Source organism: Gambusia affinis, linkage group LG05, assembly GCF_019740435.1.
Source record: "Gambusia affinis linkage group LG05, SWU_Gaff_1.0, whole genome shotgun sequence".
In the NCBI taxonomy this organism is placed as follows: domain Eukaryota; kingdom Metazoa; phylum Chordata; class Actinopteri; order Cyprinodontiformes; family Poeciliidae; genus Gambusia; species Gambusia affinis.
In genome coordinates, this window is record NC_057872.1 from 24,343,219 (window position 1) to 24,370,187 (window position 26,969).

The 26,969-nt window shown below is 36.1% G+C and overlaps 1 protein-coding gene across 2 annotated transcripts in view; it reads right to left on the reverse strand.

Moving 5' to 3' along the window:
- Positions 1-5,662: 5,662 nt before the first annotated feature.
- bcam (basal cell adhesion molecule (Lutheran blood group)) overlaps positions 5,663-26,969 on the reverse strand; it is a 62,863-nt gene continuing 41,556 nt past the window's right edge. The window contains exons 2-17 of one of the 2 annotated variants that reach the window (XM_044117991.1): positions 24,206-24,330; positions 23,860-24,076; positions 21,448-21,518; positions 20,530-20,626; positions 20,246-20,434; positions 19,148-19,269; positions 18,908-19,046; positions 18,299-18,414; positions 16,800-16,941; positions 15,639-15,763; positions 14,892-15,033; positions 13,096-13,110; positions 12,496-12,528; positions 9,134-9,272; positions 8,845-8,941; positions 5,663-7,667 (exon numbers count right to left, since the gene is read on the reverse strand). In XM_044117991.1, coding sequence (XP_043973926.1) covers positions 7,665-7,667; positions 8,845-8,941; positions 9,134-9,272; positions 12,496-12,528; positions 13,096-13,110; positions 14,892-15,033; positions 15,639-15,763; positions 16,800-16,941; positions 18,299-18,414; positions 18,908-19,046; positions 19,148-19,269; positions 20,246-20,434; positions 20,530-20,626; positions 21,448-21,518; positions 23,860-24,076; positions 24,206-24,330 — 1,772 coding nt within the window. In that variant the 3' untranslated portion in view covers positions 5,663-7,664. The remainder of the gene's footprint in view (positions 7,668-8,844; positions 8,942-9,133; positions 9,273-12,495; positions 12,529-13,095; positions 13,111-14,891; positions 15,034-15,638; positions 15,764-16,799; positions 16,942-18,298; positions 18,415-18,907; positions 19,047-19,147; positions 19,270-20,245; positions 20,435-20,529; positions 20,627-21,447; positions 21,519-23,859; positions 24,077-24,205; positions 24,331-26,969) is intronic. The other variant, XM_044117992.1, reaches the window with a different exon arrangement.

Sequence of the window (26,969 nt, forward strand, 5' to 3'; positions counted from 1 at the left end):
AGCCTGTTATTAATCTCAACACACATGCTGATCTTTATCTTGCCTTGTTTGTTCACTGAGGTTCCGTGTGCTGCCCGTTATGCAGGATGATGGAGTACATAGTGTATCTAGGAACTTGTCCAACATGGAATCATCTCCTTCCTAATGCACATAAAGTCTAGTATTCTGTAAAAAGGAATGCTACATGCTTTAAAATATTAGTCATGTAGTTATTTGCGTTTTAAATAATTTTGAATTTAGGAATTGTTAGTAATGGGTGGCCCATTAGATACGGACCCATGGTGATATGGGAGGAAAAATAAAAACTCGTGGGCATGACTTAACTTATGACCACAACTTGTTATATTAGGTCATTACCATAAAATAAATAAGTTGAGGTCGGGTATATTTAAGTCATGGTCACAAATTAAACAAAATGTTCCCACGAGTTATTAGGTCGTGAACACAAATTTTTAGGTCTTTTTTTTCCCATGTCACCAGGTGACCTCTGTAGCTAGCTGTGGTTTTCAGAAAAAGAAATGTTTGTTTTCGACATGGCTTCCAACTAACTAGCATGCTATAGGCTAAGCATTTAGCCATAGAAACTCGCAAGCTATGCTTCTGGCCATTGGCAGTTGTTGCCAATGAATGGCATGTTAACTACGTCCACTGATGTGTTTAAATTATATGTGAACCATATATCTAAACAACAAAGAATCTAAAAAAAATATAGGACATCAAGGCTAAAATTGGGATATTTGGTATGAAATTGACAGAATATAAATCAAGTTTTTAGATGTTGACTAGTGGGCTAAATGAAAACATGTTGTAGCCAAACATTTAAAGAAAAACTGAACCACAATACAGTGAACCCGCAGAGTGGACTCATGGGGATTAGGAACCACAGACAAAAAACACTAATAATTGAGACCCCCTCTAATAACGCTTAAGACTACCTATTTCAATTAGTCAAACACAAAATATACCTACTTAAACATGCATTAATAAACACAATGGAAACCACTCTAGCACTATCACAGATGATAATATCTACATTTTTCTTTATATCCATTCCTGTACAGTCAGTACCAAGGAAAACAAATGCAGCTCCTGGATTGGCTGCTTTGCAAATGCAAGCCAACAGCATGTCAAGTACTGTGCCAAGGTATTTCACCTTCCCAAGCGGCATTTTCTTTTGAATATTTTAGATACAAAAATCTAAATAAATCTGTGAGCAGGCAGATTTTGTGGGGAATAATTTGGAGTTATGTTCCACAGAAAAAATAGAATGAGGGAATCTATGAATACTGAGTTGCAAATATGGAGAGGTTCACTGTGATCAGCTTCATGTGTTGGAATTTCTCATCTAAAAGCACACTGACTTTCCTTTTTTTGAGTAAATTAAACTCTATTCCACATTTGGCTTAGTAAAGTCAGTGCTGCATCATCACCTTTAAAAGGCTGAATTAACGACTTGACTTGGGAGGCTTAGAGCTGCTGACTCTGTATAAGTTTAATAGCTCCAGTTGGAAATTATGATTTATACTGAACATATTATATTTGGTTTATGAGAAAATGACAAAATTTAGTGCCATGATACAGGAAGTATCTTATTTTCAAAGAACAACCTGCACTAATTGAGCTTTTGGAAACACAAGATAAAATTGTTTTCATCCCCAAGTGTACATATATGTAAATCTGTCTTTACCGTTATCCCTTTCCTTTTTATTCTTCAATCTCAAATAAAAATACAGAAATTTCCATAGTAATAATATTAACAATATGATATCAATTCCATTTTGGTTTGTAAGTTGTTTTCTGTGTGAAATTTTAAACTGATCAGTCTAAATAAATCTGGGTTAAGTTGAGATTTTTTTGCCCAAGAGTTATTGCTTAATGAGGAAAACATACGGCCCAAAATTAAAGCAAAACATTTGTATACCACCTTGAGAGAATACATTAAAGTAGTTTTCATTTGATTACAATAACTTAGTGATAATGCTAATGAGTCAAACTTGCTAGCATGGTGAACGTTTTAGCTACAAAGTAGACATCCCAATGATTAACATATTTTAGCTGTGGTTGTCAAGGAAACCAAAAATGACATGCCATCTCCTTAGAAGAGATTTTAAATATGTATTACTATTTTAAAATATGCACATTTTATTCTAGGTTGATAAGGTATTTACATGCTTTGCTTTTCCCTGGTTGAATTCTAACAGCTTGTGTTTTTTTGTGCATGGCCCCTGCTACTCTCTGTTTTAGAGGTTGAGCCAAGAACTGCTGAGTAACGACCGGACGTGAGCTGAAGAGGAAGACGGGGACAGACAGTGGCTGTCATTTCTCAATAGGCTGACAGAAAATGGCTAAATCAGTTTAAAGCTACTGCAGCTAAAACCCATTGAAGGGAGAAGGAAAACTCCCAGCGGGTCGAGGGAAAGAAGGAAGGACTTTGGTGTGAATGACAGTAATCCTTGTCATTGTTAGAGAGACTGAAAATGCTCTGATCCCCCTCATTCTTTCTAAAACAGAGTTTGAGAAAATCACATGCTCATAAATGTTTCACTTCTAAACCCTTGTTATGTTCTTCAAACACTGCAGAGCTTTAATCGAGGATTTGTCTCTGATACAGTACTTCAATGATTATTCAACATTTTAATTGCTAATAGAAAAACTAGTAACTTCTAATGTACATTTGAAAAGAGCATTTTATCTTAAGCCTTCAAAATGCTCACTGTTGATTCAATAATTTGAATAAAGCTCATAAAGAACAAATATAACCAGATCAATAAACACAAAGGGACAGTCACCTGTAGTGTTTTTTGGTGAAAAGCTTGTGCCTATTCCCTCTTTTGCTGCTTTGTATTCAAAGCACACGTCGATTTGACTGGGTCACTTTGACAAGAGACGTTTAATTTCCTAATGGAGTACCAGCAGTGCAGTGGGCGTGTGTTGTTACAATGACTCCAACCAGAAAGGCAGAGCATGGTTCCGGTAAAAGGTTTACACAAACACATCATCAGCATGATTTTTTTTTAGGTTGCTTTACTTGAACTACAAGGAGTGAATGCTTTAAATACAAATTAGATCCACAAATTTGATTTTTTTTTTCAGATTCCTTTCAATTTCATGTGATCCAGAGTCAAATATGTGCAGAAACGTCTCCTAATATTTTGCTAAAAATCCCTCAATTCATGATGCCGCCACCACTATGTTTGACATTTGACACAGTATTTTTTGGTTTTGAAAATCTTACCTGAATTTCTACAACATGCATCTTGTCATTGTGGTCTAACGGCTCAAAGTTTGTTTTGTCTGACCATAAAAATGTTCAACAGAATTTATTCAGGTTGCACATTTACACACCTCCAACCAGCTGACTAAAACTGCAGGAAAGGTCATCAGGGCTGACCTTTCTTCCCCCCAGGACTTGTACAGGACTAAGGTCAGGAAAACGACAGATAACATCTCCACAAACCTCACACATCCCAGACACACACATCAAATCTGGTTTTGGAAGGTTAGATTAATTGTGTGGGTTTCTTGATTCCCTGTTCTCACCTAGAGTGGGTTAGAGAAGATCCAATTTAAATTAAATTATGTGGACTCAATTCTTCTTTTGCCTTATCCTTTCTACTCTAGCAAAGAAAGTTGGAGTAAAGTCTAAAATGAATATATTTTCTCATGTTGGGTGTAATGTATGTGTGTATAAACTGCATATGAAGTGGGTAAATCTCACAGTTCTGGTACAAAGTTAGAAGCTAAAAGTATCAAACACAATTTGAAAATTCTGAAGATTTTGTTCATATTGTGTAGAGATTACTGTTGCTTTTGATGGAAGCATCAGATTGGGAGGTAAGTCATGATTTCCAAAAGTCATCCCACTGACCTGTACTGATCTATGCACAAAGCAACTGAGCAATTTTCTCATGATTGATGGAATTAATTTCAGGAAACAATGGTGTGATGAAAGCAACCAGCATCATAAAATTTAGCAGTGAGAAAACCCATAAACGCATCACGGATGCAAAACACGGTCCTCCATTTTCCATTCTGTCAGAATAAATCATGAGATCAGTTGAAGAACATAAAGATTTGCATAACGTCATTAAATCAAAGATATTAAAATGTGGTGGATGATGGAAATACAGTTAGATATATTTTTTCTAGAAAGCAAATGGAAAAAACAAACTGAATTACATCAAGAGGGATTTGATGGCTGGCATGTAAATGTAGGGTGCATACAGAAGCATTTTAATATTCAAATTCAAATCAATTCAAAAATACTTTATTAATCCCAAAGGGAAATTAAATTTTGTTGTAACTCATTAATTTAGACTCTTTGAAGAGTTATTGAAGATCGTGGTGGGTGTTTGCAGGACAGAGCTTCTGGAATGATGAATGTTATGCAAGAATATTATTGAATAATTATTTTGTAGATCAATTAAAAAAAAGTAAAACTCATAAATTTAGTTATATACTTTAACAAAATTATTGTGGTTTGTAGCTAATATTCACTCAAATTATCAGAAAATTAGAAGATGATGTAATAAAAATAAAAAGAATTTTTCATGTAAAAATGTAATTTTAAGGCCCATTCAGTTACTGTGAATGCTCCTGACTTGGCAAATAACTTGAAGATGTTTGCCGAAAAATTATGTGCATGCATAAGTGCTAACAAAATGGGTTGTTCACAAAGTGATGTATTTACTGTACATTTTAATGGAAAGTTGTAAGGAAGGAATAAGTTTGGCAGGCTTTCTTTTTTTGTTGCAGTTTGCTCCCACATAGGCGGACTATGATTTGTAAACAAAACAGATAACCATCAGCAGAAAATCATTGCTCCCACTGACTTGAAATTACGAGGGCAGGAGAAAGCACAGCTATAGAAAAAAGAAACTTTTTAAATCCTGCGCTTTGCACTTCTGCCATGCACATTTGTGTTCTAATTGAAACTCAAATATCATTTTGAATGTCAAGAGCAGCTCATACAACACAGATTTTCCTAATTTTGAAACAGTGTCTGCAAATGTGTGCCGCATGCTGAATGATTTTGGATGCTCTGCATGTTCTGATCTACAACATGGTGACAGCAGCATCAATAAGCAGAAAACAGTGAATCAGGTACGATTCCAGTACAATCAATACATTGAGTAGTAGTGTTGGCAACACTGAAAGGCTGATTTTCACCTTGATGCCCACCAACAGTGGCTCATGAAGTTCAAAAGGATGTATATTTCCTGTAGTTGGTTTGTATCAAGGCCGGTTTGTATTCACACCAGAAGCACCAGAGTTTGTTTGGTAGTGGACCGGGACAACCTCAAAAAGTGAGCGGCAGTCTGGTAGTTTGGTCCACGTAAAGGTTTACTTGAATCTATTCACACCTGCACAAAAGGTCTGAACCAACAGGGGAAACAAACTCTGGTTCATTTAAAGCACACAAAATGTTAAAATTAATATAGTAATAGCCAAAATTAATATGAATAACCACATATCTGTAAGATACTTTGTAAGTGATTGATCTACACATGGTCTTAATCTATTAAGATGCATCTGTACTTGAGGTATAATGATGTTATGTGGGTTTTACTGCAAAGTTACTGAATTTGTATGGAAATGTCTCTATAAAACCACAATCAACTCAGAGTATTGAACAGGGAAATAAAACCACAGAGTATTGGGGTGTGATTGGCTTTCTTGAGGTTTTTTTTTTTTTCATTATAAATTCTTAACAGCTGGAAAAAAAAGTAAAAACATGATACATCAACACACCACAATGATCACAGTGTAGCACAAAATATACAGCATACAATAAAAAGAGAAAGAAGTAAAGCACTGGGAATATCTCATTTGACAAAATAAAATCAAACGTAATGCAAAATGTCCCAAACGATTCTATGCTTTCTCAGCAAGCGAAAAAGTGTGGAAACAATAAAACTCAGTAGTTCCAAAATTAAGAATCCCCTCTCTAAAAAACCAACAACATTATTATATAAAACATGGCAAAAAACAAAAAAAAGAAAGTAAGGACAGCGATCAAAGTCTCATTTTTGCTGAATAATTACAACTGACCTCGAAAAACAATAAAAGGCCACAGATAGTGGTTTGAGGTGACCTTTTCTTAGGAAATCTATTAAGGTCATTGGTTCCAGTGTACAACAAAGTAAAAAATATGGAATCTTTTTTGGCCTGCTGACAGTGAAAGAAAAATGTCTCAATTACGTACCTGAACACTGACAATACGATGTGTCTGTTGCCACATTTAAACTGGTAAAAAATTTAAAAAAATAAAGACACACCTCATATATTCCAGAAACAACCCCAAGTCATGTTTTCTCTCTCCTCTGTGTGCTCCAAACTAGTTTTTCTTCTAACAGGTGAAGTTATGACTAAACCGCTGCACTTCCTGAAAATCCCACTTGTAACAAATGAAACCCAACAGTTGTTTTTAATGTCATAATTTGTAGTTCCCCCATGTGAAAAATGTAATTGAATGTTTATTAAATTTGGAAATTTCAGAGTCAGAGATCCCAAGCCAGCTTGAGCTCACCTTCATAAATGAAACACAGCTGAAACTGTGGGAATAACTGGTTACTTTCACTTTTGAGAGCTTGTAACTTGAACCAGTGCAGCTACTATTTGGGAGCAAATTTCTGTTTACATGCATAAAAACAGAAAGAAAAAAACAAAACACTTTTAATAACTGGTATCTAATGCTAGTCTCAAGCTAATTCCACAGTTTTTCCCGACTCGCTACCAGAAGTCATTTAATTTGAGACTGAAGTCCTTCCTAGATTTCAAGATACATCAAACACAACTGTAGGAACCAATTTCACCATGTTCTCTAACAATTAAACACTGTCTCTGAACTTGCATTGAAGGATTATAGCAAAACATATATAAAAAAATAAAAAATAAAAAAAAGAACTCCCAGAAACTGACATCATATACATAAATGTAAATGAAAAAAAATTTACAACTAAAATGCTGGCTTGTTTAATGTTTTTTCAAACTTACTTTGAAACCATATGGGATTCTAAAGACAGTGATTAAGTACCTGGTCTGATTCTATTAAAATTATGGATTTTGAAATGAAATTTATGCAAAACATAAGCAGCTGGCAACAATAATGTAAAACACCAGCAAATCAAATACAGGCTCTGAAGCAAATATTTAACAAACAGTTTGCTTGAAGGATAACCTCATGTGAAAGGAAACTATAGTTTTTCCCAATATCCCCAGCAGACAGGAAACAAATTAAACACAAATTACTAAACAGAAAAGCTTACTGCTTAATCATTGAATTAAGACACAAAACAGAACAAGACACAAAGGGTTAATGAAATGATTTGATTGCAAAAAAATAAAAATAATCATGTTATCCAGTGAAGCATTTTATTATTGTGTGAATTGTTTGGATGCGGTGAGTTAAATGGAGTTTTTAACAATTTTATTGAGCAAGAAAGGTAAAAATCCCCACCCAGCTGCTCTCGCCCAGGTTGAAAAACAAGCACAGCCAAAGTTAATGATGGTGATCCTTGAAGCTATGAACATGCACCCAACCCCAGCACCACCCAGGTTTTCTCTTTCACAATCATGAATCAGAAACCAAAAAAGTCCTGCTGTCCTCAAAACTGTCATCTTCTGTTCTTCATCCCTCACAGTTATTTAATCATCTGGGTTGATTACTGAAAAAAAAAATACAAGTAAAACATTAAATTATTGCAAATATGTCCGGCAGTACCAGACTAATGAATTTTTTTTTTTTAAATATACTCTGACATTTATTATTAGTGTTTTCTAAAACAAATCAGCTCTTTCTTCTCATGTCTATGGAGCCCACCAAGGGACATTGAAGGAAAAAAACAAACAAACAAACAAAAAACACTCTCATGCACATGAGAAAGTTTATGTATTTTTGTTTGTTTTTTTATTTTTTTTCCTTCAGTGTCTCTTTAGGAGTTCCATACATGTTCCATTCAACTTAAATAATAAATAACAAAGATTTGCCAAAGGCTACAAGATACAAATTTACAAATGAACTTGTAATGTATTAGCACTGAAAATACAGACGCTTCCATTCAGTTTACACAGTCACCTCAGCTTTAATGCCATGATAGTTTTGGGCTCTGATTTGTGTTTGTCCTGATTAAACACCAATTTATGCCAAGTTTCAATTATCTAGCTGCTGTATCCATCCATCCATCCAGTTGATGAATTTGGAGACACTCTTCATAATTTGTTATTATTCAAGAACTTAATGCAAAGTCACTGCCCCATTAATAAAGAAGCATACCCTTTATCCTGGCTATTTCCTTAGAGAATAGACCTTAAAATACTTTTGTTAGTTTCTAAATCAGTGAATGGCTTAGCACCAAAATACTTTAAAGAGCTGTTGTTGTTGGATGAACCATTCAGACCACTCGGGTCTTCTGGTTCAAGCTTTCTTTGCATCCCCAGAGTCAAAACCAACATTCAGTTTCTTTGCTCCACTAATTTGCAACAAACTTCCAGAAAACTGAAAAAATATTAAGTTCCTTTAAATCAAGGATAAAAAAAAACCCTGGCATGTTTTGAACACCCAACCCAGGACTCTAGACCAGCTAAACAGATTGGGCCGCTGAAAAAAATTAAGATTTTTTTTTCCTTCTAATTCTCATCTCAGATTTCTGAGATTAAACTCAGAATTTGTTTTTTTTCAGTGGCCCTAATCCTCTTCCATTTTTTTTGACAAGTTATTGTGGTAGATGACAATAACAAGAAGAGATCTTATTCCTTATTTCTAATCTTTTTACCACTGTAGGTAGCTGGCCCTGCATAACAGACCAGTGAGCCTAGAGAACTGTAGTCTCAGCCTGTTCTAACCTGTTCTGTGTTGATCCTCTTGTTGAGGAGTCCGGCCTCTTCATTCGCCTTTTCCGTCTTCATCTCCACCACAATGTTGTTCACCTGTGCAGTAGCCCTGAAAAGAAAACACAAAACAGAAGGAAAATCACTGAGTGCAAGTCAACGATTACAGAAATGACATATCTGATGCAAGCGGTTTACTCGTTAATCTAACCAATCATAGAAGACTGTGCTGTTTATTTTGCTCAAAAGGCAGACAAAGCATGAGCTAATTACTGCCATCGGTCTCTTTATGTCATCTACTCACGTTTCCTTCTTATCCTTGTTGCCGCAAATCGTGGTCTTCTTGCTCAGGCAGTAGAATAAAGCTACCAGCAGCAGAAGAAGAAGAACGCAGACCACCACGGCAACCACCACAGTGCTGGAGCCTGTCCGCTGGGTCTCAGCTACAGCGCCACAATAGAGGGAATGATAGAGGGGAAGGAGGATGGTGGGGTTGGTGAGACATTGGGGAGCAGATTTAAGGGAGAGGGGGTAAAGGGAGGAATGATCAAAGTGAAGAGGTGGGGGAGTAGGGATGGGAAAAGAGGTGAGTTTTTGATTTGAAGGGAGAGAGAGGATGTGTGGGGGGTGTTTGATTTGTGAGTTGATGGGAGGATAGGGAAGGATTGGTGGAAGGGGGTTGATTTGATTTGGGAAGGATTAAAAAGGCAAAGGATGGGGGTTGATGGGATCCAGGTGAAGCGAGTTAATAGATGGATGGGTGGGAGGGAGGATATAATAAGGGAGTGGGGATTGGGATGTGGAGTTAGACTAACTTCTGAATGCAATGACTGAAATGTGATGGGACCCAAACACAGGGCCAGGTTCCTCAAGGAGAAAAAACACAACTGACCAGAGCCAGAAAACAACATTGAACATACTCACCCATCGGTCACACTAGTGTTACTATAATTTTGAGGACAAGACATGACATGGCATGACAGACGTGTTTTTAAACTGACTTTGCCACATCAGGGCAAAAGCAAAAATGGGATTTTATGGCTATTATAACTGCTTTTAGACTTTTCTCCTGGTAAATAAAGAAACATGCTTTCTTTTATGGGGCAGTTTTATAGGAGGTTTGATGATGGACCGTTTCTTGGCTTGCAGTGCTCACATTCTGGCATCTCATCTGTTTGCCTGGCAACCACAAATTAAACACAAGAATCTAGCTAAATTTTTGCTTCTGGTTGTGAAACATTATGAGACTCTTTATTAGGTTTTGAGGGCTTCATTAGAGTCAGTCCTACCTTCAGAAAGTTTTTTACAACTTTCCCTTAGTGGCATTGTGGATTGTTGTGAGATGAATCAAATCTGTTGTAAATACTTACCTAATGAAGTTACTTTTAACATACAAAAAATGACAATCAATACAGCAACAAGACATCTGTCAATTTAGGGACTAATTTCTGTAAAAAGATTTTATTAAAAGCAACAATCAAAAAGACAAAAAATGTGGATTGTAGACTGTATTTTAACTTGCCAACCTAAAACCTTTTGGTAAAGGAACATAATTTCACAGCATTTTTCATTTTAATAAACCATGTGCATTTCCACTGTGGGATCCAAAACCAGGCTATTTAGGTAAATACTGTCCACCAACCACGACACTACACCCAGAATGTAATTGAAAACAGTGACGTCAGATTAATACAGCACTAAAACTAGATGTTTTCCACAATAGTCATGGCTTACTAGCTAGGTGAAGTCACTCCAAACCTTAAATGATTAACTATAACGGATTTTAAGTTAACTGCCTGAGTGACGTACATAATGTATGAAGGAGGATTAAGGAATTTCTGATCCAAAAAAAGCTGTGATTTTTGGCAAAAGATTTCTCTTTCATTGCAATTACACTTTATTGCTTATGAAGTGTTTCTTCAAATTTTTTAGAAAAGGCACACATTTAACAAATTTTGAGGAATTTACTCATTTTGAAGCAAGAGGTGCTCTATAAACTGTATATATTGAATATTTCATAGCAAATACTTTCTACACTTCTATTTCAGTAGTCAGAAAAGGTTTGTAGCAATCTTAAACACTTAATTAAAGCACATATGTCACATATATAGGAGTCAATAATGACACAAACAGATCAGTCCTGGAGGTTGTGATTTTTGAAGGAATCTAACTGGGAGAGGACTGAAACATCATGCTAGGAAATTTAACCAGCAAGAAAATCTCTCATATAAAAACCTAATCTATTCTTAAGATTCCATCCTTAAAGTACCAACTATCTTCTGGAAACATTTTTTGAAATAAATTTCTACTCCTTGTAACAGATTTAATCCTGGTTCAGTGTAAATGATGGTTAAAAAAACAACAAAGGAAAATGCAGATTTCTTGAATAGGCTCCAGCAGTGGAAGTGCATTTTTAGGTGTATTTTTTATTTTTAAAATAACTTTTCAAGTGAAGATTATAACTTTTTTTTGGTCATTTATCCTAGAAAGTAAGATGACAAATGTTTTGCAAAAAAAAAAAAAAAAATCTCAAAAGTTGGAAAACTAAATTTTCCAAAATCCAGATTGATTTACTGTGAAATAAGTCAAGAAAACCCTCATGTTTATGCTTTGTATTAAAAATAACATAGTCTAAAACATTTGATTTTAGTGTCAGACGATAAAATGGAGATGCAAATGCGTAACTCCTCGCTTCCAATGCAGCAGCATAATCACACACCTGCTTCAGTTCTCTAATTGTCCCGTTTGAAGATTATATTTTCCATATTCTCCATCCACCTCTCAGTCGTGAGATGAAAATTGCACCCCGACCAGCCTTGATTCTCACAGGGGCAAATTGTTGCTCACACAGCAGATATTGGCTAGTGAAAGCTAGTTGCATTTTTTTGTATTTATTCCGTGACTTATGAGGATAAATCTGACTTAAAGTAATAGCATGTTTTCTTGTCTTTCTCATTCTGAAGATTGAATACGAGGAATGTGCTTCTGTCACATTGTTTTCATACGCCAGGGAAATGTATTACTAACTATAAGTTCCCAAACACTTTGATATGCTTATATTATAGGAATTGTTAGAAGTGCCAAAACTTACACTAATTTTGCACAAGTTTTTCAGTTTGAGGTCATGCTACTACCATAAAAGATTTTGATAAATGACAAAAGACCTTTGTGCGTCTTTGTCAGGTATGCCAATAAGATGACATCATTTTCAGGCTTATTTTGTTATCTGCAGGATTTTATGCAATTTTATTTAACCTTTAAATTATGATACTAATACAGTATGTTGTTAAAAGACATTAAATACTGAAAAAAGTTTAAAATAATTATAGAAAACTTTTCTGTATTTGCAGTAAGGAAATTTTAAATGAAATAATTATTTGACTGCATGACGAAATAGTAAAGCTAAATGACCCAAAGTCAGTAAAAGAAAACTTTAGGCTTTGCATTGTAAAAGCAAAAAACTATGTATCCTTCTTATAATGTCCCATTTTTTTTGTCCTCGCCACTATAGTAAAACAAATAGGCTACAAATACACAAAAACATCAACTGCTCTAAACATAAATACATTAACCTGTGTGTAAACAGACATCAATACACACACAGTAACTTGCAGCTCTAGACAAACACCATAGACACAACATGTCAGTAGGGTTAGCCATACAGACCTGACGTAAGCACAGGGTTTCCAGAGAGCAGCACTTTGAAAGAAAGAGAGTTTTCAGTCTCACTGCATAGCAAAGCAACAACCAAAAATGACACACACACCACTGATAGCATTCGCACAAAAAAGCGAAAGCTACTCTATCTACATACAGCACCAGGAAAAGGAGAAAAGCAGAAAATAGAAGTGCAGTTGGAAAAAAGGGGGTGACCAAAAAGACACAGTCAGGAAACAAAGAGAGGAATGGAAGGAATAGAATAGAATAAAATTCTTTATTGTCCCCTAAGGGCCACAAAAACTTAGTTGCATCCAGGAAATATTGGACAGACATCATACAAAGGTGACAAGAGAAGAAGAAGAAGAAGAAGAAGAACAATATACAATATCCACAGTGTTCGGTAGCAAGAGGGCAAATATACAAGATTACAGTACGACAGAGGAAGATGCGTATTCTGAATGTGCATGTATGTGTTTGTGAAAGAGGGAGGGGCTGGAAGCAAGAGGAGATGGATGGAAGGGAGGTTTCTAGATTACAGGGTCTGTACAACAAAGAGTCCTGAGAGAAGAAGTGAGGAGAGGAGGAGAAGGAGGGAGAAGGCTCTACCTTCAGCTGTGTTTGCTGCAAGAGAGAACAAGAAACAGAGGAAAGATTCGGAGTTATGTTGCTGCAACATGGCCAGCTATAATTAGGTGGCAGCAACTGTTAGTAAATCAATTCCCAAGCTTGTGATACCTTGCTGAATTATATATACTGTATTTTTTGGACTACAAGGCGCGCATAAAATCCCTATATTGGCAAAAAAAAAAAATCTGCAATGCACCTTATGTTCCGGTGCACCTTATGTATGAACAGAGAACTGCGTGTTTTATTACAACTTTGGTAAGCAACGAAGCCACTCCCCTAGATTGACGAAGCATCGTCGCTGCTGGTCAGAAACCTCGTGCAGTCAGCTTTCTATGCTGTCTAGACAGACTTGTTTTGGGGTGGCGAACCACTTCTCAACTGTCGTCTGAGCTTTCACAAAGGCCGGAATGAGACTGAATCGGATGATGACGAGAGGGATCCGGGTTTGCTTGATGCCGCTATCGCCCAACTGTTGAATTCCGACACTGAAGAAGAGGAATTTGATGGATTTGTAGAAGATGAATGATTAAAAAAGTGAGTGTAGTTTTTTGTGTAATATTGACAGTTATTGTTGATTTGAATAAAGTCTGACCTATCCGACTACCGTATTTTGTTTTGCTTTATGCGCCTTATACTCCGGTGCTTCTTATACATGAAAATAGATCCGTTCACTGGTACTGCGTCTTATAATACGTTGAGCCTTATAGTCCAAAAAATACGATACACAAATGTCAGAAGTGATGTAGTGCAGGAAAGAAGCTAAGCTGCGAAGCCACCCTGGCATAGGTTCTGTATTAATAAAGAATCTGTTACCGTTTGCACAAGTTGCACACACTCTCACATGAAAAGAAGCAATACAAACACCAAGAAAATGCAGTTTAGCTCCAGCATTTATGCTAATTTTAATTCAGCAGTAGTAAATATTCTGATTTTTATACTTATGTTTCAGATCAATTTAATTTTAATAACTTGAGTAAATTGAGTCAGCATGAAAAAATAAAGGATTTTTTAAAATGATGATTTATTTTACTAAAGAATAAAAGCTATTCAAACCAACCTTATGTCTGAATTGTAAAACTCTATTGAGGCCAAGATGTCAGTCATATTAAGCCAGCATTGGAAAACACTTGATTCAATGTGATTGTCATTTCTCCTTTGAAGTAACAATAGGTCCAGACCTAAAACCGATTAAACTTTAGCTTTAGTAACATAAAGCCACATAATTTTTAAAGTTTAATCAGTAATATTTTTCTAACAAATTTATATCAGGTCATGATTTCTTTGTTAATGTCAAGTTGCATAACAAAGATATTTTGAATAATATCAACTTTTTATTAAAAGTGTCATGATTTACCAAATGACACTTTATGACAACAGTCATAAATATTCATGAAGACGTATTTCATGTTCATGACAGGTGTTGTGTTGTGTTATGTTCATGACGGTGTCATGACAGTCTTATTCACAACCCGTCAAATAAAGTGTTACCCCTTCTTTACTTTTCTACATGGAATGTGGCAACTCTAGATAGCATAAGAGAGTCTGACCCTAATGAAGTGTGTCAGTCATTTTTAGTGGTGTTTGGAATTTCCTGTTATTTGTCCATCCACAGTAAAGGCCACAGTGAATTTGTAGTACTGTAAAAGCATTCTACTGAAAATGCACACTCTGCTCTCTGAAATTGCAGTGAATATATGGTAATTGTAAGATATATTGGTAATTTTTTAAATAAAATAAATTGTGCTGAAAGAGGGAAAGACAATCTTCACACTGACCTCGTTTGAGAGCTACAGGGAAGTCCTTGGTATCCTTTCCAAATTCGTTGGAGACCTCGCACTTCACACCACTCTTCATGATCTCAGGTGTGGTAAATAGGGTCAGAGAGCTTACCACCTTGTTATCTTCCACTGAGATAGACTAGTAAAATAAATGGAAGAAAGAAAGCAGTGAGAGGAAATGTACTATTAAAAGTTAAGTGAATTGTTTTACCAAGCCCCAAGGTTCCCAAACTATGATCCCACTGTTGGTACTTGGGCTGGTTTTAAATGTACTCAAAGGAAATTTCAGTATTAATTATTTGCAAGCTAAATAAAAACTGGGATGTAATTGACACAAGCAACCAGAAACAAGTACTAATGGCTACTTATGCTGCTGTTGAAACCTGGATCTGGGAATGATGTGAAATAAAACTTAACCTTGTTCCATTTCCAGGTCAAAAAACATGTAATAATTGTTCAGTGATATAAATAATGACGGTATTAAAGGTAAAAGTAACTAATATGTTTTTCTGCATTTTATTTTTATTTTCAAACACAGTCACTAAATAATTATTACATGAGTTTTAATACATCAGTGTGTGTGTGTGATTAATATGTCAGTGCAAAAAATGTGCAAATATATAAATAAATAACTTCTTTTTTACATAGGCTACATCTTAATAAATTAATAAATTAATCCTATTGTAGCTTATGGTGATATTATTTATATCCTCTCCAGTAGTGGACTGTTTTTGAAGTGATTACCTCCCTTCCTGAGGCTGACCATGTAAACTGAGGTTTGGGGAAACCGTTGGCCGAACACTTCAGGGTCACTTCAGCTCCTTCTTGTTCCACCTCCCCAACAACAGGGGTCTCAATCTCTGGCTTTCCTGGGGAGGGTGAGAGAAAGTTGTGGGCGACTGTGGCTCTATGGTAGAGTAGTCGTCTTGCGATTGGAAGTTTGTAGGTTCGATTCCAGCTTCCTCCTGCCACATGTCGATGTGCCTCTAGGCAAGGCACTTAACCCCAAATTGCCTACCGATCTGCGTATTGGTGTATAAATGTGTGTGTGTGTTTGTGAGTGCGTCTCGATGACTGTGACTCTAGTGTAAAGTGCTTTGAGTGGTCAAAATGACTGAAAAAGCGCAAAGTTCAGTCCATTTACCATTAAAACAATGCAAGGAATGTCTCAAACCAAGCACACACTGTTGAATTTTGTGATTTAATGAATGACAGGAAGTTAAAACGTTTCCTCTACAGTGCTTCCATCCAACATACAACATGCTTCCTTCAACTAAAACAGTGCTAAAACATTATCATTGTTCCACTGTTCACTACTGTTCTCAAACAATAGGGTATACTTCAGATATTTAAACGCGATGAAATGACTGTGTTGTTTTTTCTTTTTGTTTTTTTTTAAATCTGTTGAACACCAAATGTGATAAAACCATATTTTATTGACACCATCATTATAAAACACAAACTCCAATGTATTTTTTGGCTTCTATGTGCAGGAACAATGAAAGAATGCACATTTATGGTGAGCCTCAAGCTGAACAGTTCAAGTATTTTAGTGTTTTGTTAAAAAGTGATAGCAGGAATGTGTGGCACATGGATAGAGACATGAGGTATAATGTGCCACAATGTGAGTATTGTTGTATGCTGATGTGATGAGGAAAGAGCTGACATGAAGAAATAAAACTCTGGTTCAACTCTGCATTTGGTCAACAATATTATCCTTCTCTCTCTCTGGTTTCTTTATCTATATAGATAAGTAGATAGATAAATATGGAAGTGTGTGTCCATCAACTTCTCTCAAAACTTTTTTAAAGACAGTGAATAAAAGTAAATTTTTTTCTCTTACTTTTTCTCAGATTGGATGTGTAAGGTTTGGATGAATATTTAGAAATTATCTGAGTGCGTTACCTTTCACCGTCAGCTTTACAATGGCCTGAGCTGTCAGTCCCGGGACTTCTGGAACAGCGCCAACACACACGTACTCTCCAGCGTCTTTATAGCCAACACTTACAATTGATAGAATGCCATCTTGAGAAAGCACAGTGGAGCCCTGAGGAAGAGAGAAATGCTGCAATAAAACCGGTTGGATTCACAGTACCACCCCTTTCATACTTTCTTTATGCTCCCTCTGTTTAAAATTGAAAGCAGAACAGCACAGAGAATATCTAGACGGAGGGTTTGGTGGTGTGCTGGGAAAGCAGGGGAGCAATCTTCACACACACTGTTTGACAGTGCAGTGATAACAGATCATCCTCGGCGATAAACCTTTCGTTTGCAATTCTTTTCCTCTTCTTCTCATAGGAATCCTTCCAACCCAGAACAACATATTCCCAACACAGCTTCTACCATACCCACGAGACACAACAACAGATAATAAGACTAGAACAACAGGCCTAATGCTGCAGGAGCATCACACACAGAAGACGAGAAGCTGTGATAAATAGCGAAACATTAAAGCATGATAGTATGTGGTTTGATAATAATAGAAAAACATAGAAATGCTTCAAATAGTGTAAGAAATAGCAAATATTAATTTAATAGGTTAGTCATAGGAAATAATTACTGAACAAAATTAGTATGATTTGAAAAAAAACTGACATTACTGAGCTAAGTACATAAAATCTAAAGATACCTATTTATTTATTTACTTGATTTTTAAGCAGGAAAAGATTAAATGAATGACTCAGCATAATTACTGTTTCAGAGCAGGTTCCTGTTCCGCAGAAATATAAAGATATGCAACATAATTCAACAACATGGACACACAGAGATACCAATTTACAAACTAACGGTGATCGCAAACAATGGTGTGGAACAAATGAGGTGCATGAGTCGTTTTGAAATAGCGCCAGAGTTGAGATGGACTTTATATGTTGTGGAATGTCATTCCATGCTTTAGTATAAACATAGAAAAATTATCTCTGGTCATAACAGTTTTTAAAATACTGACCAATACTCGAGTATGATCTCTGATATAAATTACTACCTTGTAAGTTATTTAACAGGTAACCAAAATAACTTTGAAGTTTAAATAATTTTGTTTGAATAATGAAAATGCAGAATTGCATGTCAATGAGCATGACAATTCGCTTTAATTTTTAGTTTTTCTTGCTTTTACTTTTTGTCTGTTTCAAAGAATATAAGTAAGGTAAAATAAAAATAAAAACTTTGATAAAGTTATTGTCTTGTTTAATGTATTATCAGCTTAGGTTTATGATATCTGAGAAAAATAATGTGAAAGGGGATTAAAAAAAACATGAAGCAAATAGTATTTATTAAAGGCTCTGTTGAGGACTAATACCCACAGCAGCTCTACACCATCCTCTTTCTATTTTGACTACTAAAAATCAGAGTCATAAAGAGCCTAACTGGATTCTTACACCAATAAAAAAGAAGTTTTAATGTACCTTTTTCCATAGGACAGTGTGATTTTTAGACGCCTTGGTCTTACACTGCCACTGAACCTGCTTTCCCAAATCGATAATCTGATTCCCACTAGGAGTGACGCTCATCTCGTCAATGTCTAAAGAAAAGAAAACAGATGCTTAGCAACATGGATTGAGGCACTTTGAAACCCAAGGCTTGTTACAGAGGGGGCAAGGAAAAAATGTAAAATAAAAAACTTGCTCATCCATTTAACATCCATGTAATAAGACTTCAGAAATTACAGTACATAGCAGAGTATTGAATCTTAAACTTACTCTTAATTTAATCCAATTCTGAAGAGTTAACATTTTTTCAAGGCTATCAACGCTTAATGTGTGTGAGAAGATCAAATTAGACACTGTGGTGAAGATAGCATTAAAGCAGATGGACTGTGAAGAAGTGAAGCAGACGTTGAAACCCTGATAGGATATTTTAGTATCGCTAATTCCATGCAAGACTTTTTAAGTTAAAGATTTATGACTTAAATGTGAAAAGAAAAACCTTAAAAGAATGATTCACTGTTAGGTTGAAATGATTTTTTTATGCATTGTACTTTGATGTGCATTTGTGTATGTGTGTGTCTCACTCACAGTTGACATCAAGGAACATAGTGTTTGACTCCTCCTTATAATTTTCTGCGTCGAACGCAGAGCACGTGTATTCTGCCGAATCCGTACGCTTGACATTCATCAGTGTCAGAAAACCGTCCGCACCAGGAAGTTGTTTTTTCTGTAAATTGAATCACAGATTTAATACCTCAGTGATGAAGCCAGGTAAATATGATGTTAGTTTTTATGTGAAAGATTGATCATCTTGATGTGTTTACATACATCTTTTGTAAAGTCAAACGGAGGCTGTGGGTTTCCATCAGTTTCACATTTTAGGGTGACATTATCACCCTCTTTGACCACAGTAGGTTTGAAAAGATTAAACATAATTTTTTCAAAAGGATCTGGATGATGACAAGAGCAGATGTGGAACAGGTGAGAATTCAATCAGTGGTTAAAGTTACAGTTATACTTTACATAAATGATGAGTATGACATTACATTACAATCTACAAACATTGGAGCTCAGATAATTATTGTCTGTAACAACACCAAATATTTGGACAGGCTTTTATGTGCTTTTTAACCCTCAGGTTAGGGGTCAGACAATTAGAGAAATACCATTGTGATTAAACCAATGCAAATGGAATCAGAATAGTCATAAACCCTCCTCAGCAAGGGAAGCATGGCATGCTCTAAATTAACCAGTTGATGGTGGCTTATGCAGATGACACAATTTACTAAAAAAACAATTTCCGTCCACTCCTTTCATGTCCTTTGCCCAGGGCTAAGATGGAAGACAACCTATTAGACATTGCAAAGGACTTGAGACTAGGGTGGAGGTTTGCCTAAAAGCAGCAACAAATGACTGTTATCGTACAGCCAGCATGATAATTGAATGGTTTCAAAGAAAGTTTTATTATATCGTACAATAGTTCAGTGAAAATACAGACCTAAATCTAAAAGTCTGAGGGAAGACTTCAAATGTATTGTTCTCCGTTCTGACTGGCACTTCGGCTCTTTTATCTGGAGCTCACGGAGAACCAAGCATGCTAAAGCAATGAGTTGTAATAAATTACAATATTTTCTTTTCAATTAAGCATTTTTTACCATATTATGTTGCTGGGTAGCAACATAATCTTTGTTGGAAATTGTTTTATCTGCTGTTTACATGTTCCGTCTGAGGCAGAATGAGTGTTCAAAGTTTCCGATTCCTGTGACTGTCCAAATGCAGTCATGTAATGTTAACTAGTAAATCTAAATTTGCTGAAAATGTGTTCTGTTTCTATTCAAAATATATCAAACACACCCCCATTAAAAACATCTAAGCACCTGTCTTTCTGTATTTACTCAAACACTCTGCTCCTAGATTTTCACTCACAGCGAAGTTCAATTTTCATGGGTTCAGACTTCTTCTGGATGTTCTTGTTCTTCTCTCCTGCCAGGCTGTACTCCACAGTACAATGAAGTGTAGAGTCCTTGTCGGCCTTTGTGGGCAGCATGTACAGTGCGTTCTTTATGGTGTAAAGACCCGAAGACTCCTTCACCGTAGAAAGAACCATGTAGGTCTCTGGCAAGATTAGTAAAACCATTAATCATGACATAAGTGCCTTTGAGTGTCTTTAGCAAGACAGCATCAAGCTCCGTCGTCCAGAGGACACATACTTTCCTTTCTGTCTTTGACCTCAGGAAGAGGCTGGTTGTCTTTGAACCAAATGATCCTTGGAGGGGGGAATGCATTGGTTGCTTCGCAAGTGCCGACCTGATTCCAATTTGAGAAAACACAAATTACAAGTGATATCAGTTGAAAAGAAAGTAGGGATGCACAGAGAAACTATTTGCTGAAAGGATTTGGAAGTTTTTCAACTTGTACAGATCTGGGCGGTGAACAGTTTGAAATGCAGAAATCTGATCTTATTTTCAATCTGAGAGAGCATCGTACCCTAAGACTAACGTTTTGCACTGACAACATTCTTTACAGTTGAAGTTGTTACTGTAGGAAGACAAAACAGCTATTTTCAATATGATACTACCTGCACATTTTCATCTGGACTTAAATTAGACATTTAATGGCCATGTCAAAGCATTGCTTTTGTTGTCCTCAAGCCATTTTGTGGCATCAACATTAATAATGGCCTCTGTCTCAAAACAAAGACAAAAAACTGAGTTTGCTCTCCAGAAAATAAAAAGAACCAAGAAAAAACCATGAGGATTTTTTTTTTTTGTCAGTCATTTATATTCCATTTTGAATATTTCATTACAAAACAACATTGTTTTGTAGGGTTAGGGTTAGGGTTATATAATAACAACCATCCAACTCAATGTTAGAAATTTTCAGCACTGCATGAAGCTTTTTGACTGTTTTCGGGCTTCTGGAATCACATAAATCAATTTTATTTTAACATTTCCAATAATAGGTGCATCTACAAATAAAACTTCAGAATCCAACAAAAATCTAAATCAGCCTAATTGGCCAGATAAGGGATTGTACTGGGGTTTCATACATACATAAAATATAAATATATAAACTTTAGAGGAAATAAAATAAGGAAACATGAAACATACACAAGATGAAATACAAACCTCTGAGCTGATCTGTCCTCCCACTGAGATGGCCTGAGACGGTTTTTTGATTTCTGGTTTCTGGGGAGCAACTGAGATGGAAAAGAAAACAACTATCAATCATTACCCTTCATCAAGACAAAGGGGCTTTTAGATGTGACATGCAAGTGCTCACAATCACTGACTTTCTACATTTGTGTTTCAAAGCACACACCCTCTGACCTTGTTAATTAAACCTAGTAGTAAATAACCTTGCTCATAGTATCCCTTTGCTAACCGGGTTAATCTGTGTAGATAAGGGTCAGACAGGAAAGAAACTCCCACTTCCTACTCAACACAAACACACACATTCAGCCACAGGTGTGAGCACTCCCATTTGTTTCTCTGCTTTATTCCCAAGCTGACTTGTCCAAGGTCAGTTTATCTCCTCCTGCAGCTGTCGACTGTGCATAAAAATATGGGTATTTCTTTCTCTCAATCCTTCACTGAGATCTACAATTTTCAATCCCCTCCTTGTCCGTCGCACCTGACCCACTGGTGGGTTTCTGTGTTTGGAGAGAAAGGGACTTTTTTTCCTGGAAATTAAACCCTCCAGAAGGAGTTTCTGTCCTTCGTAGCTCCATGGTGAAGGACCTCTACCCTCTCAAGGACTCTCCAAAAGTACAGGCAGGCCAAGGGAATGGGAAACTGAGAGTTGTTTTTCTTTTGTAACACAGTACCAAATTCCCTTGAGAACTGTTTATATTCTGGACAATAGCAGTGCAACTAGATTTATCTCCTCTTCCCTCCCACATATAAAGTAATGTTTTCAGCAAAAAACTATTTGGTTTTCTGTTGGTAATTGTAATTTATGAAATCTTGGCTAGAGGAGGAAAAAAAAACAATTAAATAAAGTTAGGTGTATAACCATTACTACGGTATTCAAGTGTTTTAAAAAGTAGGATTTTGAAGTAATTCCGATGGTTTAAAGACTTTTTCATAAAATGCCAGAGACAGTGCAGGAGTGGCTGATGTTTTCTCCTGATGTGTAGAGTACAGAAATGCAGCATTGTCCTCCCACTGTCGCATTGTCCTGAAACAATAGGAAACACACTATTCCCTTGTTTACAAAATATTGTCTGATTGGAAATGTTTCAAGTTTGTTTGAAATCAAGAACTGTAGAGACTTTTCTTACTCTCTAAAATTCAAATAAAGTTTTATGCTGTAAGTTTTTATGCTGTTACAGAGTGATTTTGTTGGATATAGTGGCTTTTAGAGATCATTTTATTCAACATCTAAAGCACCACAATAAAGCCAAAGATCTTTAAGCAAAAGCTTGATGTTCTGAGTTCTGTTGTGCTCCTCTTACTACGTCTTTTCTGTTGTCTGTATTCAGATTTAGTAGCTATGCAGTACACAAAGGTACACTTAAGCATAAAAGGGTTACTCCAAGGCTTATACAGATATTGGTATTAGATTGACACTCATAAATCATGGTTATGAGCATAAACAATAAATAAGTGCTATTACATTATTGTTGCAATATTATGCCTGTGATTTTTATCATAAAGCGTAATAATCAATATTACATTATGCGTTATATTTTTTATGCCATAATGTGTTATTGTAGAGTTTTTGACTAAAAACTATTATACACTGACACCATAATATTTTCCTGTTACTCTTTGAATCTTATACATGATGCCTTTTCACAAAGTAATTGCAGGTTTGCATTTCAGATATTATTTAGCAAAAATGTCTAGTTATTGTGATAACATGAATATAAAGGAATAATTCATAGTGTAATTTTTTTAGTCATGTAGCATTTTCAGATGCTACATGACTATATGGTTGTTTTTCAGCATCTGAAAATAAAAAAATTAAAAAAATACACATCCTTTAAAGAACAGCTGAAAGTCCAATACAAGACACACGTAAGTGCTTCTTATTTAAGATTACATGGTAAAAGAGGGGCAAGGAAACATCGCTCTGCACCAGGATCAGGCCTTTGCATGACGGTGATAAATCTTGACTCTTATTAGGAAGAGATATATGAGACGTGACAAGTATGATTGAACTATTCATCAATTATGCCCAGTGCCATTAAATTGTGGTTAATTGACCTCTGGGGAACTTGTCAAAGGAATTTGGGATCAGAGAAAGCCTAAAATTATAACACAAACAAAAATATCCCACAAAATAAGATCCAGACTATCTCACATCAACAAATCTCATTACATCTCATTTAGGAGACTTAAGTGTAAATGTATACAAGTCTCAAATCAATTAAATATGCATTAGGTGCAGTTAAGTTAAGGCTAGCACAAATGGACACCGACATAAATCTCACAATTTTGAAACCTTTTTGAAGGTGACACAAAAAAACTCTTCATAATTTACTTTTGAAGTTCAGTAGGAAAGTTGGATGTGTTAAAGAGAACTGGTCTACGTACTAAACACTTCAAGAGTAGTTTCGCCTTCTCCAGACCCGTCCTTGCCAGCAGTGACCTGGCAGTAGTATTTGTTTGGATCAGAGGGTTTCACAGACTTGATGGTCAAGGTGAGGTCTTCTTCAAGAGTGACTCGGTCATCCAGAGGAGTACCGGTGTCGCTCATTCGCTCGCCAGAATTTTTTCGGTAGGCCACTCTTACTCTTTGATTTTCATAGTCCTAAAAAAAAGATTTAAAGAAAACAAAAAAATTGCAGAATCTCTGACAGTGCACTTTGTACTTTAAGAGCTTCAATGTAAAAATGCTTCTTGTGTGTAAATATTTTGACACAGTATATAATCCACTTACAATGTGCCAACCAACAACAACATCTGGCAAGGCTGTGCCAGAATATGTACAGGGCAGTTTGGCTGTTGTTCCTCCGTCCACCTCCACCTTCGGCATCACCTTCACAGTTACAGCGCCACAGCAAACTGGAAAACAACAAACAAAAGCAAAAAAGTTGATTATACATGTCATCCTGTTTATGCAAACCTATTTAATACATTTGAATATTATCAAAAGGTTATTTTATTTCTGTAATTCAATTCACTAAGAAAGAAACGTCATGTAAATTAATTACACACAGAATAAACGTTTCTTGCCTTTATTTTGCTCATATGATGATCTCTCTGATTACAGCTAATAAAGACGTGATATTTAAGATTTAGAAACAAAAAACATGGTGGGAGTGTTGTGATGTCTGGAGCTACTTTGTGACTTGCTGTAATTGATGGAACCTGGCATTCTGCTGTCTACATGCAAATCCTGAAGAGGAATGACAATAATTGGCCTTGAGATTAAGAGTACTTGGGTAAGTGGCAGAACAATGTTCCAAAGCACAATCATTAACTTTGATGTAGAGTTAATGGTATCTCCAAAACCTTAATTTTGATTTTTGTCTTTGAGCCAAAGTTTGGACCTCTGATTGAGATTCTGTGACATGAGTTTAAACAGGATGTTCAGGCTGGAAAACCCTCCAAGAAATGAATGAACTCTTTAAAACAAGTGGGGAAATCTTCCTCATTAGCGACTTAAAAGATGACCTTCCCTGTTATCAACACTTGATATCTACTCCCCCCAGGTTGACAATTATTTATAAGACTAAAGAGCTAATTAAGTTATCACACAGGGTCAGGCTGGTTTGTATTGCCACAATTAGTTTTTTCCAAGGATTGCCTTGTTTATTAAAAAAATTATTTCATTTCAGCTCTCCAAAAAATATTCTTTCAACACATCTGTTACAAAACAGTGCTAAACCTCAACAGCAAGAATGCTAAGCAAGAATGTGAGAGACAAAGGAATACATATAGGTAAATCTTTCTGGTGGCAAGATAATGTCAGAAGGTCCAAAATCTTTGAATCATTCTTGAACTGGTTCTGGAAACTGTATATTAGTACCACACCTGTTCTTTAATGCAAGAGCAGCACATCCACATTGTTAAGGGACACCAGAAGAAGCAGTGCAGCCCTTGGGACTGGTGTGTTCCCATTTCACAGACATTAGGATGCACCCAGTGTCCTAGATTCCCATGAAAGACTATGCAGCTGAGGAACAAAATGGGCCTTGGCTACTTTCTCCAGGGACAGACAACTTATTCCCCAAGAAGACTGAATTACAATATGAGCTGCTGAGAAACAGGATGGAGAGCTGGGGGAAGCAAAGGAGCTCGATTTCTGCAAACACAATCTGTAAGTTCCAAATGTTTTCAATCAAAATTACAAAAAGCTGTAGGAAAAAGACAGTATTATAAAGGGTTAATGTAGTTATCATGCTATACTTAATTAGAAATCCGTCGATAAACTGGTCTTTGTCGTTCCCAGTTTAGACATGCAATTTCTGGGCTTGTCAATACAACTTATGTCAGACTTATTCAATGCAAGTTTTTTAACAAGTGAGCCATGCTTGTGATGAAACAAGGCCCTGAACCAAAGGAGCTAATCCAAAAGGCTTCAAAAACACCCTTGCATATAAACTGAAGTTAATATTTAAACTGCAGGCATGCTAATGAAATACACAGACCCAATATTCTGTATGATCACATAAATTAATCATACCATCAATTTCTAGACTACAAAATCCACCACTGAATAATTTATTTGTTGTGAAAATCTGCCAAGAGTGGAGAGAATATAGACTTCTGGGAACCGTAGTGGTTTGACAGGCTAGTTTTATTAAGGAGGCAAAGAGATGGAGAAGGAGAGGATGAAAGAGAGTTTTTATAAAATGTCTGCAGAGAGATGAGACGAGCTAAGTGATGGACGTCTCGGTATCAGTCTGATGAATAGAAGGGAAGACACGGAGCATTAAAAAATTTGGGAGGATAAAATAGGTTGTGCTGTCAAAATTAAGCGCTGTTTTATCTTTGCGTTGTTAGTGAGACACATTCCACTGTGGTCAGAAGCTGCGATTGACCACAACCCACAAACCACAGAGGGGTCAAAGACCAGTGAAGTGCTGACGTTTGATAAAAAGACCTCACGTCTCTGTCTAACATTTACTTTGCTCAGTTACTTTTTCACTTCCCTTGACTCTATTTTTAATCTTGCTTCTCTTTTTTTCCCCACTCCTCCTCATAAAATTATTCAATCTCAAGAGGACTGGTTTTACAAACTGATACTCATGGCTTTCTCCCCTTTGTAAAGGGGGGAAAGCCGCTAAAAGTATTCTCTATTTTTACGCCAAAATAAACAACAAAGGAGCCAAGCAAATGTACGGGAATGTTTGAGTAAATGAAGCAAAGAGCTTTTCAACAACACTTGAGGTTTAAGCGTCCCGTTGAGTGCTACATGGGAAAAATACACATTGTTGCACACAAAACATTAAAGTAAAGACTTTCTGGCACATGTGCAGGAAGTTTTCCCCTTTACAAGGTGAAATACAGTCATTGGAGTTCTTTTAGGTTTATAGTAATTATGGCCCTAATAATTGCAACTTTTGCTAAAACATTTTTAAGCTAGCCACATGCTACAAGAAATTATACCTGAATAGTGAGATACTGTAATCCGACGACCCAGGAAATCTAAAAACAACATTGCTTTGCTTTGATTGCTGTTTTCAAACTCTGTTTAA